This window comes from Capricornis sumatraensis, chromosome 16 (assembly GCF_032405125.1).
Source record: "Capricornis sumatraensis isolate serow.1 chromosome 16, serow.2, whole genome shotgun sequence".
NCBI lineage: Eukaryota > Metazoa > Chordata > Mammalia > Artiodactyla > Bovidae > Capricornis > Capricornis sumatraensis.
The window spans coordinates 77,985,790-78,004,343 of NC_091084.1; the positions used below are offsets into that span (position 1 = coordinate 77,985,790).

General features: G+C 40.9%; 1 protein-coding gene across 2 annotated transcripts in view; it reads right to left on the reverse strand.

The window, feature by feature from the left end:
* Nucleotides 1-789: 789 nt before the first annotated feature.
* The window catches only part of FNBP4 (formin binding protein 4), a 29,087-nt gene continuing 11,322 nt past the window's right edge, over nt 790-18,554 (reverse strand). For both annotated transcript variants that reach the window (XM_068988466.1, XM_068988465.1), the window contains exons 10-17: nt 17,489-17,593; nt 16,012-16,145; nt 14,838-15,025; nt 10,011-10,324; nt 9,750-9,894; nt 8,998-9,341; nt 4,523-4,680; nt 790-1,755 (exon numbers count right to left, since the gene is read on the reverse strand). In XM_068988466.1, the coding sequence (XP_068844567.1) occupies nt 1,665-1,755; nt 4,523-4,680; nt 8,998-9,341; nt 9,750-9,894; nt 10,011-10,324; nt 14,838-15,025; nt 16,012-16,145; nt 17,489-17,593 (1,479 nt within the window). In that variant the 3' untranslated portion in view covers nt 790-1,664. The remainder of the gene's footprint in view (nt 1,756-4,522; nt 4,681-8,997; nt 9,342-9,749; nt 9,895-10,010; nt 10,325-14,837; nt 15,026-16,011; nt 16,146-17,488; nt 17,594-18,554) is intronic.

Consider the following 18,554-nt stretch of genomic DNA (forward strand, 5'->3'; position numbering starts at 1 on the left):
GCATCTGCCTACAATGCGGGAGTCCTGGGTTTGATCCCTGGGTTGGGAATATCTCCTGGAGAAGGAAATGGCAACCCACTCCAGTACTCTTGCCTGGAAAATTCCATGGATGGAGGAGCCTGGTAGGCTACAGTCCGTGGGGTCGCAAAGAGTCGGACACGACTGAGCGGCTTCAATGTCAATGTGCTCTATGCAAATGACAAGAAAAACAATTTATATACAAAATGGTCACTCTGATTTTTGTATAAATAAAAACCAACACACAAGCATACATGACACTGATTAGACAGCTGCATATAAATATACTAGAATAAAATTTTAACTACTGTTGTCTTTGGTTAACTTTACATGACTATGAGTATATATAACTCTTGTAACTATATAAAGCCCCCTTTTTTTTCTAGAATATTAACCATATTTTGTCATTTCCAGGATTTAAGTAGGCTAAATACAAGCTAGTATTATAGACCACAAGCTCCAATACTTAAGTCACACCATATTTTCTGGTACCAGAGTCCTGTTTTTCTAAGCCCATTCTCCCACCCTGCAACGGGCTCAAGATCCTGACACTCCTCTTTCTTCTGAGAGCTTCAATGTTTGCCTTATACCGTACTGGATTAGAAAAAACGACTGCCTTAAAGTAAGTCTTGGTGACATCTTCAGGGAGCAACAGGCAAAACAGGAGCAAAAGGATAACCAATCAGAAGTATAAAAAAGGCTTTATTAGTGCATATATACAAATTTACAAGGTCAGAAACTGGAGAAATACAAACAGCTTTAAAACACAATTTGCTTTTTCTTCAGTTTAAAGTGACTTTTACCTGATTGTGATACAATAGAAAGTACAGAACAGTAAACTGCTTTTTTAAATACTGGAATTTTATGGAGAATACATTCACATCTAAATGGGAGGTGAACTTTGGACCAAGGTACGACCATGGAGACATAGCAATACATACAGTGGCTCATTACATTTACTCCCACGTGTGAGGGGAAAGTCTCAAAGACATGAACAGTTGTTGCTGCCGCCATACACTGAAATTTATATCTGTCACCTAGTATGTGCAATGACTGAGCTATCTTTATCAGTTCTAGAATTTGTGAGAAATACTCTATAAATTTATAGTGTGTGGCCACCTGTTAGCTCAACATGAGTTTGTATACCTCAGCACTTCAGGGGTGGCAGACTAAGAGAAAGAGGTCAGAAGGAAATTCCTATAATCCCAGTTAAGCAAGGAAGAGTACAGAGCTGCCTTCTTAATTGCACTTGTTCTGAAGATGTTAACGAGAGCGAGCGCGCCACGCTAGGAACTACAACAGCCTCTATTAGGCAGAAAAATCCTTCTCTTTTCGTCGGTGAGTCCTCTATAGAAGTGTCATGAGCCACACGTCCAGACTGATGAGAATAATGTACCTAACATGCTGAGTTTGCCAGTGTGAGAATAAAGGCAGCCAGGTCAAATGGTTCAGCCACCTCACACCTTTTGGCAAAACAGAAAAAACTACATTTCACAAATGTGGGAATTTTGTATGCTCTTGCCCAGCAAATTTATATGCTCTCCCTCGTAACATTTATAGTTTATTGGCAACAGTAAAACTGGTTAAGACTCTGAACTGAACATAAAAAAAGAAAACCCAGCACACAGTAACAAAAAAGTAAAAAACTATGTGTTTGGAGCCATTTTTCGTCTCTTCAGTCTTGCTCGCCAATCTTCAGGAAGGGCTTCAAAGTTAGCATTTCTCTCTGCCATGCCACTGTGGAAACAACAGACAGATGACTTCTCTGAGAAAAAAAGAATGGAGCTGTTCACTCCCTAGCAAATAAAAACTAACCAAACCTGAAAACGATCGGCCACATCTGTCTTCATGACAAAGCTTCAAATTTCTCAGCTAAGTACCAGAATAGTTTTCATCAAATTTCTTAATTGACAGGTCAACCAAACACATACAAAATACTCTGCTCTACAGTTGTATTTATATGTAAGTGCATATTTATTTTTATGTCTCCCCAGTAACCATTAAAGCTACACTGAAGGAAAATAACACATGCCTGTAGAAGTATTTCTTGGCTCCAAGGAGTTAGAGGAGTCCTTCTCCTAGATTTATTTACTTAACCTCTAAGAAGATATATTTAATCCTCAACATACCACAAGGGATGGGCAGACCTAATGTTTCTGAGATTCTCTTTTCATTAGTTCTAACTAGCATGGATCTCTCACGGCTTATTCAAATTCAGTTATTTTAAAAAACTGATTAAAACTCAAGGTTCACCTGGCGGGCTACAGTCTATGAGGTAGTAACAGTCAGAAATAACTTAGGGATTAAACAACAACAATATGCTATCTGTTCATAGGTAAACCATATAGTATGCTATGATTTAAAAAAACCACCACCAAGAAAACAAACTCAAGATTCTTGGGAATTTCCTGGCTGTACAGTAGTCAGGACTCTCGCGCTCTCACTGTGGAGGGCCTGGTCAGGGAACCAAGAGCCCACCAGCTGTGTGGCACAGCAAAGACAAAACAAAAACTCAGATTCTATCTTGCAATAACCAAAATGAGTGCATGAGACCCTTTTATAAATCTAAAATAAGATAAATTACAAGATCTTTGTGACTTCCCATCATCTTGAAAGAGTTTACTATTTTATCACTGTAGGAATTAATCATTAATCAATTCCCAGCAACATTAAAAAGGACTAAGTAGTAAGAAAACTCGAGAATAATGGAGTCATCTACAAGGCTGCTGCTGCTGCGAAGTCACTTCAGTCGTATCCAACCCTGTGCGACCCCATAGACGGCAGCTCACCAGGCTCCCCCATCCCTGGGATTCTCCAGGCAAGAACAGTGGAGTGGGTTGCCATTTCCTTCTCCAAGGCATGAAAGTGAAAAGTGAAAGTGAAGTCGCTCAGTCATGCTCGACTCTTAGCGACCCCATGGACTGCAGCCCACCAGGCTCCTCCGTCCATGGGATTTTCCAGGCAAGAGCACTGGAGTGGGGTGCCATCGCCTTCTCTGCTACAAGGATGATACACAAGTAAAACGAAATTATCATTAATACCATCCTGCAGTTTCCTTCCTGTGTTGCCCCAAATCCCATGTATCACCTTTCAAGGAAGTGAAGTCTGCAGACAACATCTTCACAGTGTCCTCCTGGAAAGCCCCCAGTATTACATAATTCAGATGAATACAAAGATACAGCAGCACTGTACATTCAAATTGTGATGGTGAAACTGGATAAGTAAACTCTCAGGCTACCAAGGTTACGAAGACCATAATCTAGATGAGTTTTCTTAAATTCAAGATTAATGAGTGAACAATATATAGATCAAAAAGGAAATACAGTATTTGCATGTTTTCCCATTTTATGCTGCTGTATGCTAAAACTTATGTGATCAAGTTCGTAAGTGGGACAAATGCTAAAAACAGGTGTGCAGAGGCTAGAGAGAAACATTTTAGGAACAAAGATTTCATTGGAATGACTATTCCAATTGGTGTTTATGGATTTAAAAATGAAAATGTTTTCAATTACGAAGCAAAGATGGCTATCCTCTCTCAATTTTTCTTTTCTGCCACACCATGCGAGATCTTTCCATGACCAGGGACTGAACCTGGGCCCTCAGCAGTGAAAGTGAAAAAGCCTGACCACTGGACTGCCAGGGAATTCCTTCAAACATTTCCATGAATACTGCATTTATGGATGTTGCAAGTGCCAGAAGCAGAAAATGATACGCTGGAACCTATTGGAGATGAACCTGAAATCTGGCGTCACTATCAGTATGTTCCAGGTAATGCACCACAACCGAGCAACTGGTTACACTAAAGCAATGTTGGTCATTTCAGTATGTGTACCTTCAAAAATCATGAAAATGAAGAATAAAAACTTCGTTTAGGTATATGTACATCTTATTAAATTAAAAATTGGTCTCTTGGGGCTACATGGTAAATGGGGATGACTATTTTCCCCTGTACGCTCAGGGTTAAGACAGTTCTTTGCCTAAGATGAACAATTAGTGGGAAGTATTACAACTCTGATATCTTTCAAAAAAGCTAAACTGTAATTTCTATAGGAAAAAAATATTTCTATGAATTAAAAGCTGCTTGGGTTAAGTCTATAAAGAAATCAGGGCTATGACTTTAAGAACATAGGGGCTTCCATGGCTGCTCAGTGAAAAAGAATCCGCCTGCTAATGCAGAAGATATGAGTTCAAATCCCTGATCTGGGAAGATCCCACATGCTGCAAAGCAACTAGGCCTGTGCACCGCACTATTGAGCTGCGCTCTAGAACCCGGGAGCTGTAGCCCGTGCTCTGCAAGAAGAGAAGCCACCACGAGGAGCTGCCCGTACACTGCAACCAGACGGCAGCCCCCTGCACTCTGCAACTAGAGAAACGCTCACGCAGCAGCGAGACCCAGCACAGCCGTAAAGAAACAAAATAGAAACACACACTTCCAGAATACAACGGCTCTAAAAGCACAGCTGCCACCAGCACAGCCTGCCCGTCTGAGAGCCCTCCTCTCTACCTGACCAGCTGCTGCTGCTTCCACTCTTCAATGCGCTTCTGTGCGGTTGACTCCCGGTCCTCTTCGCTGGAACTAGAGTTCTCCTCTTCATCTAACTCACGCTGGATACTCTGCCACTTCTTTACCAGAGACGGCATTTTGGTTTTACTTTTCTTTCCCTGTAACAAAGGTTAAAGGTCAGAAGGAATATGATACATAAAACAAGAGAACAAGTTCTTCACATGAGATCAAGATCTCTTCCTTAGTTCTAAGGAGTAAGTGAACTTCAAAATCAACTGAACACAAGCACCATTCTAAATTTTTTGCCAAAAATTTCTACCAAGCTTGGTTAAAAACCTAAAAACTGTAAATGGGATATTTTTTCTTTTTTAAAAAAGAAACAAAAAACTATTTTAGTTGGAGGCTAATTACAGCATAGTGATGGTTTCTGCCATATGACAACATGAACCAGCCACAGGCCTACATGTGTCCCCTCCGTCTGTAAATGGGGTATTTTATAAAATCAGGTCAGAAAAATTTCCTTTAGCCTTATTCTATGAAATTCAAAACTCTTGCCCTTATCTCCTCAGAATTACAATGTACCCTTTTATGAGTTTAAATGGATGTAGTGTTTGCATCAAGTGAAACACAGTGCTGAAAAACAAATGATCAGCTTTTCTGGAAAGAACAGAATCAAACGTGACTACTAAATATAAAAAAAGCAAAGAGGAATATTAAAACATTAAGTATAAGATCAGTTCTAAGAGAAGATACTACTTACAATGCAATTCTGTCCTATTAGCTTACCTTCAGTTTCTAAATTGCCTATAATAAACACAGAATCTCACAGTGAAGGAAAAACCCTTGTGATATTTGCTATATATACAATATGGCTTGCTCTATCACTACCTTCGGAGTTCTGATCAATGGCACTCTAGCAAAGATGCCTTCTCTGACCACACTATATGAAACAGTACCGCCTCCCAAAGCCCACTCACTTTCAGTCCTCTGACACTTTTTTCTTCATTGTATTTTTAAACGTTGAACATGTATTTGCTTATCTGTTTCTGCAACCCAGTTGCCCCCTACCCTCTCCAAGCCCACCAAAAGAGCTCTACAAAAGCAGAGATTTTTTTTAGTTACTGAATATGAAGAACGCTTGACAGATAGTATGTATTCAAAATAAACCTTCTAATATTTGTGATTAGTTCTTTGAATTTAGAGAAATATTATATTAGACACTGACAAAAAGTAATTTTCACCCCTGTGTTTTTGAAGACTTGGCCACCAGGGAAGATCCTGGCCAAATTACACTCTAAATATAACAAGCAGGCCCTCAAGTGGCAGATATGAAGGAATGCTGTGCTCTTACGAGGTCTGCGTATAGTGGCCCAACTGTTTTCCAAGCCTGCAATTAAACACATTTCGTGATTAACCACCCAAAAGAGTTGAGAAAACAAGCTTAATCTTTTCAGTCTTTTAAAATTACTTGGCTCCCTGGCTCAATACCTATTCTAACTGTCAATAACAGGTCTTTAACCTTCTGGGGAAATGCCCGTGTAAAATGATTAAGCCTTCTGCTCCACACACCTTCCCACATTTCATTCTTTCACCTGTGGTTCAATCTGACCCACTGCATACACACCCTTCCCGTAAGCTCCAAACACAACCTATTCTGGGTTAGAATGCAACCAACTGAGTAAAAAGTAGCAAGAATTGTTGTAGTAACGGTCAGTATGCATAGAGGGCTCACTGCAGTACAACCTGTCACCATATTTCTGCAAATATGATTAGAAACAACATAAATCTAGGTAGAGTCTCTGTGGTTTCATTTTGACTTCCATACGATTTTGTAAATTCGAAGTGTATTTGATTCCTATCTGTCATGGGAAAGTAAGTTATGTTTTAGGCATTGTAAGTAAGTTAGGCATTGTTTGTCACGTTCAAAACGATGGATCCAGAGTTGCACTGGCTGTTTGAACATTTTAAATAGGGGAACCTTGCAGTCAGAGGAAAAGATTAAATGGCTAGAATTCCTTTTTCTCTAGTAAACTGCATACAAAACCTGAGCAAAAAGATTGAAAAAATATATAGGTCTCAGATATTCTTGAAATCAGGTGATTTCAAGTAAGTACATTATCTTGCATTTTAAAAAATGGCCTGTAACACCATAGAGATGAATCACTGCTTTCAAATAAGTCCATAAAAATCACGTTACCGTAGAATACTAGATTTTTGGAACTATTATTCAGGGACTTCCCTGACGGTCCAGTGGCTGGCAATCTGCTGTGCAACGCAGGATTACACAGATTTGATCCCACATGCTGTGGAGCAACTGGGCCCGTGTGCCCCAACTACTGATCTCACATGCCACAGTGGAGATCTCATGTGCCGCAACTGAGACCCAACGCAGCCAAATAAATAGGTAAATATATTTTTTTATAAACTATTATTTATATGATCGTAAGAGTATGACTATCTAAAAAAATTACTTAAATGAATGGAGGTGGAGATGATTATCTCTCTTGGAAGACTGAAGGAAGAGCGGCAAGGAAGGCTTCATAAGAGAAATGATTCCTGAGCACTGAACATTCTAACCTTGGTTCCATAAAGAATGAACAGTAGCCAGACCAGTAAACGCAGACGAGGCGTGTAGGTGGCCGACAGTGTGCTGGCTCGGGAGAGCTGCACACGGCACAGTGAGTGGGACAGCAATCCATTCAAGATGCCATCCTGTCACTGCTGAGCTTTCAGAACACTTCATTTCCAGATAATTTCTGGAACCATGGTACCAGCTTGGACAAGTGGGTCAATCCAGAAAACTCTATTTTTTGTGTAACTCAAACTTCAAGAAGGTCTCTTGAACCATGTAAAGCAAACCATTTGCCCCGCTGACCCCTGGAGCAAAAGATGGCAGCTGAGGCAATGGCGCAGTAGCACGAGGAAGGGAAAAGCCGATGAGCAAGTCTCTTCAGGCGATTTAGGGAGTTCAGAGGGTCCACGAGGGTGAAGTTAGAAAGCTGGCAGACTATGAAGCTCCAAGCTCTTGCTGATCCCATGGAAATATTATATAAACAAATAAGAAACAGACTAAGATGGTTTTGCGGGAACTCTAGAGACCAGTCAAGGGTCTGCAGCAACTAAGAGAACAGCCAATCAAGAAAAACCTGCACCAAGAACAGCAGGAGATTGTGTGGCAGGTTTGCGTGCCCTCGTTCCACACTCCCCCCAATGTGGCTGGAACAAAATGGCCCAATGCTCAGTCCCCTCGCTCCAGATGGAAGGAAATGAGTTGGGTGTCTGAAATGTTCCAGACTGAGGTTGCCTTTGGGACTGGGTTAGTGTTGTCTGAGTTCAAGGTCAGCCAGGAATGGTGGTATATGTTGGATCTTGGGTTAGAAGCTATGAAAGCGGCCTGTGAAAACCACCGGGGGACAGAAGTCACCTGGACAGTTGGGGGCAAATGCTTCTGTGCAGAGGAATACAACAGAACATAAAAAGCTCATAGAGGAAGTGTGAAATCCTCAGGGAAATTAATATACAAGAAGAAAGGAGGGGAAAAAAAAAAAAAACCAACCACATACAAGTCCATGTCCAGGGAACATATATGCCTAGAAAAGCCCTGAAAAGATCTTGTACCTTCATGCTGGGAGTATTGATGAAGGATGCAAATGAAAGATGCTGAACATACTCATCAGAGAAACAAATCAAAACCACAATGAGATACCACTTCATACCTGCCAGGACTGATATGGTAACTTTCAGAAAATGGCAAGTAACTAGTGCTGGTGAGCCCCTGGAGGTAGTAGTGCCCTCAACACTGCTGGTGGTAATGGAAAATGGCTCATTCACTGCAGGAAAATGGTTCCTCCAAAAGTTATCAGCAGAATTACCATATGCTCTAGCAATTTCACTTCTACTAAATACACACACACACACACACACACACACACACCCAAAAGAAACGGAAACAAGTACTCAACAAGCATGTACTCATACACATATTTATATAGATACTGCTCAAAACAGCAAAGAGGTATAAAACCACTCAAATGTCCGTCAATGGATGGATGGTAAGCAAACTGTGGTGCATACACACAACAGAAGGTTATTCAGCCACAAAAAGAACCAAGTACTGATGAAAGCTACAACAGGGATGAACCCGGAAAACACTGTGCTAAGTGAAAGAAGCCAGGCGCTGAAGCTCACAGATCCACCACTGCAGAGTGGGCAACCTGGTGGAGCTGGAAAGCTCACTGGTGGGCCCTTGAGGCCAGGGGAAGAGGTACTGAGGTGTGGCTGCGTGATGGGCACAGCTGCTCTCCTGTGGAGTAATGAAAATGTTATGGAACCAGCGAGGGCGGGTGGTTGCGCCACAATGTGAATATACTAAATGCACAATGTGAATATACTAAATGCTACTGAATTTAAACTTTAAATATCACCTCAACACAACAAAAGTTCTAAATACAAATCTGAAGAGCTATGTACTCTACCTTATCTTTCTTCCCTTTTTTTGTCTTCTCAGGTGGTGGCATTTTGGGAGCTGGTGGTGGTGGAGGAGGAGGAGGGGGAGGAGGAGGAGGAGGAGGTTCAATAACGGCAGTGGTGGGCACAGCAGCTCGGGCCTGGACCGGCTGCAGCGTGGGAGCGGTCACTGCCATCGGCACAGAACATTCAGCATAGCCCATGAGCGCAGGAGCCGACGCCAGGCCGAGGTAATTCGGCTGCAGGCTCATTCCTCTGGCCTGATGGCCCATCCCTGTTGCTGGATGGCTAGCTGCTATTGCCTGGTGTCCAACTCCTGCAGTCTGGTGTCCAGCCCCTGCCGCCTGTTGACCTAAGACAGAAAATATAAAGTGAAACAACTATAAAAAGGACACTGTGACAAAGCCAAAAACAAGAAAAAGAAGGAAAAGCAAAGTGGGAGTTAGATTATCTACAAAGCGATTCTAACGTACCTTCCCCCTTTAGAAAAACAAAAACAAAAACCAGTCACATTTTCTGGTGGCAAAATATGAATTTCTGAATGTTTCTGCATTAAGGTACTTAACATCAAAATCACCATTATGTCAATGCACAGAAGACTCTGGAAGGATGTATGTCAAACTGTTAACAGTGGTTTTCAGTAACTGAAAGAAACGGCATATAAACAGTCTTTGCAACAAGAAGTCTTTAATTTATGACATCTAGTTCTGGAAACAAAGAAAACACATTGATAGAAACACACTTTGACCACAGTGCTGACCTGTAGCTGCAGCCGACTGGCTGTAGAGGACTGGAGAGCTGCCGATGGTGGCTGATCGCTGGACCACTGCAGTGCTCATCTCGGTGGCTTTCCTCTTTATCGCTTTAGTGGAAGGAGAGCTAGAGATGGTAGAATCGGCTGGACTCTGAAATGAAGAGATTCTAGTCAGTGGCTGAAGGTCCTGGTTAAGTATCCTCTTCTAAAAGAAACCGTACCAACCACGCCTCAGTGCTCCAAACTGTGCCAAGCGGCGGTTCTCACCTGGCTAGTGACAACTGTGGTTTGTGCGGCGGGTTTCAGTGGAGTGTCCTCCTCCGTTCCTGGAGCAGGCGGCTCCTCACTCCCCTCATCTTCCATCTCCACCTCCTGGATCTCACCATCTTCCACGGGCGGAGGCGGGGGAGGCGGGGGGGGAGGAGGGGACTCGGGGGGTGGAGGCGGAGGGGGCGGCATCTCCAGAGGTAGCGGAGGCTGCAGCACAGGCACATTTGACTGAAGGACAGTCCAGAACGGAGTGAGCGGCATGAGTGACGAAGAAGATACTTGGCCGGAAAAGGGCTCTTTACAAAGAGAACCTAGGAAAACAAACCGCAATCAGGGGAACAGCAAGACTAAGACTCCCATGAACTGACTGCTGACACATGTCCCCAAGACATCTATTCTATACTGATGCCACTGAAATATTAAACTCACTTCCAAAATGACTTCCAAGGAAAGATAAATTCACAGAATTTACAGTTAGCACTTGCCCCAGCTGTGTTATACTAGTCTTGTTTTCTGGGTCCAGATTTATGGCTGGTAAATGAAGCACATCACATTAACTCAAAGAGAAACTCAAATCATCTGAACCGGAAGTTTTTTTTTTTCCCAAAGATATACAACTAGAGAAGGCAATATTCTGGGGTCTTCTTTATCTCAAAAGTGAAAAAGGGAGTGAATGATGTGCATTTGCAATATTAATTCCACGTATTTTATTTTTTAGTGAGCTAGGTAAGTGATTAGGATTACCTAGAGAAGCACCCATTCAAAACACTCACACAAATTCTACCCATTTCAATTAATCTGGGTTACTAAGTTAAAAAAAATTCATTTGCATGGTGATATTGTCAACCCTATCATTCGTTCACATCTTTGTGTGAACTACTCATTTGCTAAATCACAGCAATAAACCCGGGAGGGTAATTTTTTATTTTAGTGATGTTAAGGGGATTAGAATGAGTCTTCAGGGTAAATGATGATTAATATTGACTACAGCCCAGGAAAGAGTTGTCTGCAGCTATGGGGACTTGGAAATCACTGCAGAAGAAATCAGAGCTGAGGGGCTGCAAGGTTTGCTTTCCTCAGAAGATGCAAATCACAGGGAATTACTGTCCCTTCTCTGCCGGGAAAAGCTTTAAAGATTAGAGAAAATAGGAAGATATACTTACTTGTAGCCTTCCCCATCCCTCTTTATCGTCAATAGGGAAGTTTCACATTACTTGGGACTATTAGATATATATCCCAGGAATGCTGAAGGGGATTTTCTCCCTAAAAATCATAGAATTTAGGAGTAGAAGAGACATGAGAAACCATCTAGTTTAACCCTCTCTTTTTAAAGGTATTGAAACCCAGGAGGGAAATGACTTGCCCCAGAATCCATCTCTCTATGGCCACGTCTGGCCCCTAGTATAGTGTTACTTTTTTTTGCTAACGCTGTATGGCTTACGTGCGGGATCTCAGTTTCTCTACCAGGAACTGAACCCAGGCCACAGTGGTTAAGAACCCAGTACCCTAAACTCTGGGCCACCAGGGAACTCCCCTACTGCTCTCGCAGAGCAGAGGTCCAGAAGCCTCCGCCTGTCAAATGTCACGGGCAAAGCAGTAGATTAAATAAGGGCTCTACCGTAAGACTCGAGAACAAAGGTAAGGCCTTTCACCTCACTTTGCACAAAATACACCACCCTGGGACTCAACAATGTAAAACTAAAGCACTGTGAGCCACTAGGCTTTGAGAACAGCTTCAGCTTCTATGGAACAGATATACTACGTAAAAGACTTTAAGAACATGATTCACGTGACTATTCTAATTACTGAGAAATTGCTTACTACCAAGGAAAAGGGAACTGAAACAATTCACCAGAAAACAAGACTGCAGTTTTCTAGCTAAAAGACTTCAAATGTCTTATTAACCTTTACATTGTGCCATATCTAACACAAATTTTTACACTAACTTAAGACAGTCTGAGTATGGGCAAGCAGTCTACTACATTACAGTACATCAAGATTCCGTAAGAACTAAGGTAGTAAACACTGGGGATTATAGCTTATTAAGCCTCCTTTTACTAAACCAACCACAGTATGTGGTAGGTAAATAAATGCGTCAGATTTATGTATTAGTAGGTTTCTCATCTAGAAGCAAAATGCAGCAGTGATGCTTTTATGACGGTGAAAGTGCTATGCAGAGGAAATCAAGGCAACACGGTATGTTTAAGATTAACAACGTGGTTTGCAACCTTCAACAAAGTTTTAATCAGCAGTAACTGAACTCTGCGTAAATATGAAACACACTAGACTCGATAAATTTAGATAACACAAGTAGCACTTTTACAGTTAATGTTTAAATCCTAAGTTTACTCAAAACATAAAAACTGTGTCTTAACATTGATAATTATCTCCTTTAGCTTAAATATAGACTTCCAAGAAACGCTAGTTTGAATATCCATGGATGTCATATTACAGAATGCTTCTCTTCATTTCTAAATTTAACCCAGTTGTTGTACTTTGCCATTTACGAGAACAGAAGTCCAAGGAGAGGTTAATATGGTATATACATAGCTTTTAGGCTTCCCTGATGGCTCAGATGGTAAAGAATCCGCCTGCAATGTAGGAGACCCAGGTCCGATCACTGGGTCAGGAAGTACCCTGGAGAGGGGAATGGCAACCCACTCCAGTATTCTTGCCTGGAGAAGTCCATGGACAGAGAAGCCTGGCGGGATATAATCCATGGGGTCGCAAAGAGTAGGACAAGACTGAGCAACTAACATTTCACTTCACTAAACTTCTAAAGTATTAAGCTAAAAGACAGAATCCTGTGGGGATACAAATTTTTAATTCCCCAAGAACATATGTTTTCCTATGCATCTTCATTTCTATATAAATAGAAAGCAAGCTTTCTTTCTTATAAAGGCAGGCTTCCTTTATTGTTTTCCTATATTCCCCTCAAAAGTATTATTGCTTAGTATTTTGAAGCAAGAGGGCAGTTTATCAGTTTAAATCAAGAAGCTATTACACAAATAATAGGTCCATGGAGACTTTTTGGTTAAGCAGCGGAAACCTGCTTTAACCTGACAAAAGCCCAACACTCAAATATGCTGGATGCCCTGAAGTTGGCTTATCTCAGAGATAGAATGTTAACTTCAAACATGGAACAGTGAACAAGGATTAAAAATGAGCAGAACTGTGAAACCTCCTTACTCCTCAGTGGAGTTTTTCTACTTTAAAAGATGATTTTAACCATTGTTGGGTTGACAGAAAGCGTACATTATAAACTTTGTTTATTGGCTTAAAATAGTGATTGTCATTGCTTTCCCATTCCAAAGACTCAGTACAAGACTTAGATTTGATTTATATCATGCTTTTCATGTGGTCTTAGTTCCTAACCCAGAGACTGAGAGTGTATTCAACAGAATAATATAAGCTGTTTCACGTGGCGTCTTCCTTGACCAGACAGCGGCCAACTGTGTGTGTCAGCAACGCAGGGAGAAGCTGGGGTTTGACTCTGAGGTGCACGATACTCGGCACCGGCAAGTCCAGAAGACCCAGCTTTGGAGACACACAAAGGGGCATTAGACAGTGGCCAGGAGAAGAATCACCAGACCAGAAACACCATCCAACCTCTGCAGTCACTAATTGCTAAAAAGTAAAAAAGCAAATCGAGTTACTAGATGGATCCATCACTGCTGCCCAAAGAATGAAGAGGCGATCTAAAAGGAAACCTCTTCCTGAAAAGGCACGCCTTGTAACAGGGTAGTTTTTTCCCCTGAAGTATGAAGTAGAATACCACTTTTTTCCCTATGTTTTAAAATTATCACTGCTGTCATACATGTCTTTTGAGTGACTATGGATTCTCAGGATTCTTAGGTTACTTAAGAACTTAACAAAACCACTGGTACATGCCCAGTTTCATCTGGCATACAATCAGAACTTTTCTACTGGGACTGGGGAGCCAGCAGACTGTAGAAACATCATTTGTGATGGCCAGAGGACATGGAAATACAGCTGCTTACTCCCCATCTTACAAAAAATTTCTTTTTAATCCTCAAAGTTGAAGATTTATTCAGTTTATGACTTTAGAAACCATTCCATACACTCTTACCTTAATATGACAGCATTTAAACAAATATGTAAGTTTTTCAGATCAAAACGTTGGTTGTTCACCACAGTCTTGACCATGTCTCATTTTCTACTTATTTTTGTCATTCCAAGAAAGATGGAGGTAGAGAAAAAATAAAAAAGTGTCTTCTCCCATAATGTGTAAATCAAGTGATGGCTCCTCATATTCTCAGAGTAACCAAGAAACTACGAAAGCCTTTCTTTTTAAAATTTGTATAACCAAACTGAAGTTTCTTAGGAGCACTTTAACTGGACTGAGCCATCTTGATTATTTTATACTAGAATAGATGATTTGCAATGATTAATTATTTTGCTTCTCTAAAACAAGCATGGTCCTAGTTTCACAGTGTTTATTCACATTATTTTGGTTTGTAACTAGGAGACTAAAACACTGACAACTTAAATATCCTATTCCTTACCATTAATTAGAATTCCTGTTATTGGAAACTCACAGCCGTCTGTGGCGTGACAGAATAGTTATAGGATAGAATTTTAAAGTCACAATACACTGGCTCATAATTTTATTTTTTAGCAGTCTGGTATCAACAACATGGTTATTTCTCACTAACACTAACTTTAGTTTCTCTCAGTATAAATCCTGCATTAATTTTTTTAGTTAGAAATTCATGACTATATTTTCTTCTTTTATATGTTAATACAAGTCTTTCCCCCCCTCTAAAATCATCTCTCCAATTAATACCAGGTAAATTGTCCCACCTGTGGAATTCTCAGAAGATTCTGTAGAATTTGAATCAGTGCCAGTTTTGTCTTTCAAGCTCTGCTTAGGAAGAGTCTCGTCTCTACTTTCTTGGGCTTGGCTTTCTTCCTCTTCCTCCTCACCATCTGGGAACTCCCACTGAGACTCGCCCGACTGTTCGTTTACATAGAAATATCGTCTATGATCCCTAAATTACAAGAAAGAAAACACATGTTTTAAGACCCATTTTCCTATAAAGACACTTCCATTTGGTCCTGTCCCAGGACAGCAGTCTGCTCTCACAGGGACGAACCGCTTCTTAATGGACTGCTATTCACAAAGGCAACAAAGAGCTTTGACAACTGAGGATGGAGAACCAAGGATAATTCAAAGCTATTTGCGCTGCCAGCAGCTCTGTGAATACAGCCCTGCGCCCTCTTACTCCAACAGATGACTTAGAAAAACACCTCTCATATGCTTTTTTTTTTTTCCCAATGCTTAACAGGGTTTTCAAGTTTCATTAGTGAAGGGACTCAATCTCCTAGAACACTAAGTTCCCTTCCACAGAAGAGAACAACGAAGTTTGCGAAAGGTGACTCTTCCCCTCTTGAACCGTGGAATTCACATTTCATACTCTTGATATCAAACACAGTGAAAGCTAAAGAGAGGGAGAGGATCTGGGAGCTGAAAAATAAAAGAGCAAAGATTTCAAATAACGAAAAAAAAAAAATCAAGAAAAGCCAAATATAAAAAGAAATGTTTTCATCTGACCTGCTGGCAGAAGATAGTAATCTTGTTCTTCATTCACATCTTCAGCCACGAAGCTTTCCTTAACTTCACCGAGGTTAATCAGGAGTAGTTGCTTCCAGAGGTCCTGTAAAGCGCACAGAGCTCTCGCATGCGCTTAACCCCCAAGCCCGCCCTACTCCGTGCAACAACGCTCTGGAGTAAAAACCAGCTTGGTCCAATCTTGGGAAAAAATCCGTTACATGGAACACTGTAAACACTGCTTCTGGCGCCTCCGCCGTGTGGCTGGCCCAAGCTCTGAGTGCTCGCGGTGCTGTGCCCGCCCAGCACCGCTCAGGCCGCTGCCCTCAGTCTCCAGACAGGCTGTTAGGTCGTCAGGCGGTGGCGATCACAAATCAAGTCTGAGATGTCAAAGGTGAAAGGTGAAAAGGGGAGAAGAGTGCGTACCTGTCCCAGTGGCAGGACCAGCCTTTGGGAGTGGCGTTTATTTCATATTGTTTTAGCTGTTCTGCGGCATCCTGAAGTTTTCGTTTAAGGTAGTTTCCATTGAGAGCCCCTTCCCGCCAGTCTGCAATCCGAGTCTAAATCAAAGAGCAGCTTACGTTAGAGACTTATTCTTATGTCAACAGGAAGAGGAAAACGGACCTAAGTTTTCTGGTCCATGACTATATACTCTGGCAGGAGAACAGACCAAAGAGGAAGAGAAATCCCATCCTAATTTCTTAAAAAGTCTTGTTTGCTCTGTAGAGTTCTGAAAAATGAGACTGGAACCCAATAGTGCCAAAGCTCCAACATCTGTGAAAATGAGTAGCAGTATAGTTTTGTTTTTCCCTGTGAACCATATTAAGATGGTTCCCCAGTAACTTTACATTTTCGGTAGACACTTGATTCAATTAAGTCATGTAATAAATAAATAAATTGGGCTTCCCAGGTGGTGGTGGTGGTTAAAAAAAAAAAGTTTTGCAGGGGAACGCAGGAGATTTAAAAAACGCAGGTTTCATCCCTGGGTTGGAAAGATCCCCCGGAGAGGGAACTGGCAGCCCACTGCAGTGTCCTCGTCTGGAGAATCCCATGGACAGAGAAGAGTTGTGGAGGGCTACAGTCCGTAGGGTCACAGAGTCAGACACAACTGAGGGTATGATTAATCAAGATTAAAGGTTTAGTTCTTAGGCAAATCAGTCAACTTCCTACAGGAATTCCTTACCTAATCCTACTCTGCTACTTACTGTAAAGACACGTTACTCACAGGATTCAGAACTTCTCTTTTTAAATAAGTCTCTGGGAATTGCCTGGTGATTCAGTAGTATGACTCCTCCTTTACACTGCTGAGGGCCTGGGTTTGATCCCTGGACAGGGAACTAAGATCCCATAGGCCTCAGGGAGAGACCAAATAAAAATCTATAATGCTATAATACTTAAAAAGTACATTCAATATTATGGAGGTCTTATCATTATGAACAGAATTTTAGTTTCTTACAAAAAAAAAATATTAAAATATACGCCTATTGAAGGGAGTCAAGTATCATCCTTACACACAAACTCTTCAGTTATTTATTTCTATGATTATATTTTGCTTTGGCCAAGACACAGTTTTGTTTCCTGCGGTGGTTGTCCAAATATATATCAAGATTAATAATTTAAATTTAGGATTGAAACATAAACAAGATTCCTCACACAAAAAGCATTTCGTTCAAACACTGACTGTTTATATTACGGAGAAGGAAATGGCAAACCCACTCCAGTATTCTTGCCTGGAGAATCCCATGGACAGAGGAGCCTGGCAGGCTACAGTCCACGGGGTCCCAGAGTCGGACATGACTGAGCGAGTTCACATTTAGGATTGAAACATAAATAAGACAGATTCCTCACACAAAAAGCATTTTGTTCAAACACGGACTGTGTATATTAAAAATGGCTTCATTACCTCAGTTTGTAAAAGGAGCACATGAAAGTTGGAGATGGACTGTCTATTAATGCCTAAAAACTCAAATTTACTTGTCAGGGTATTTGCCAGTTCTCCAATCTGAAACTGTAATGCAGGAAAGAAGAAAAGGAAAAATTAAGAGTCAGAATATTTTAAGTAAAGTCTTTCATTTTTCATTACAGATACTAGAAAAATAGATCTGCCTACAAGGCAGATCCATATATTGCAACTAGTTATGTAGAAGATAAAACCCTAACTTATAGTAAAATAATTCACATAAAAATTATGTGAAGAAAGAATAAATAATGACGCAAGGTCTAGAGAAACTGGATGCAGTACCTACTCTAAAACAATATGGAATTTGAAAAGAGATCCTAAATGACACGACTCCTCAATACTGTCCACACCACCACGCGTCCATCACTAACTGCTTATGCCAGCCGTACACTAAGCAAAACGGAGTCTCCCAATTCCACCCGCACAGCCGTACTACCTGCTGACTTAAAGTCGAAACAATAGGCGAAGTGGTTTTCCTAAAAGACCACGCTTAAAGAGCCACATACTTACTTGGTTCAATTCTTCTCATGACATTAGCAACAGAAATAAATATGGAACCAAGCATGCCTTTTGTGTAAGGACAAGTACTGGGTTAGACACAAAGTTCGTTCTGGTTTTTCCATAAGCTGTTATAGAAAAATCTGAATGAACTTTTTGGCTAACCCAATAGTTCATGCAAGTTAAATCTGTTATTTAAATTTGTGACTTTAGTTTCTTTTAATGCTTCCAAACTAGAGAGGCCTATATTTGATAAGCTACTGCTTTCCAATGGAGACTTACTTATAAGTAGTTAAGCATTTAGAATTTATTTTTAGATTTCCCTACATCAAGTCAGTCTCCTTATTTCAGCCTTAAATATATCTTTTTCACTCAACCAAATGATTTATATTATAAAGACAGCAAAGATTACTTTTTTACTACTACCCAGAAGAATAAGTTTACTACTTTCTAGAAAAAAAAAGTAGTCAGCCTATTTAAAACGGTTGGCCAACTTAAAAATATTACTTGT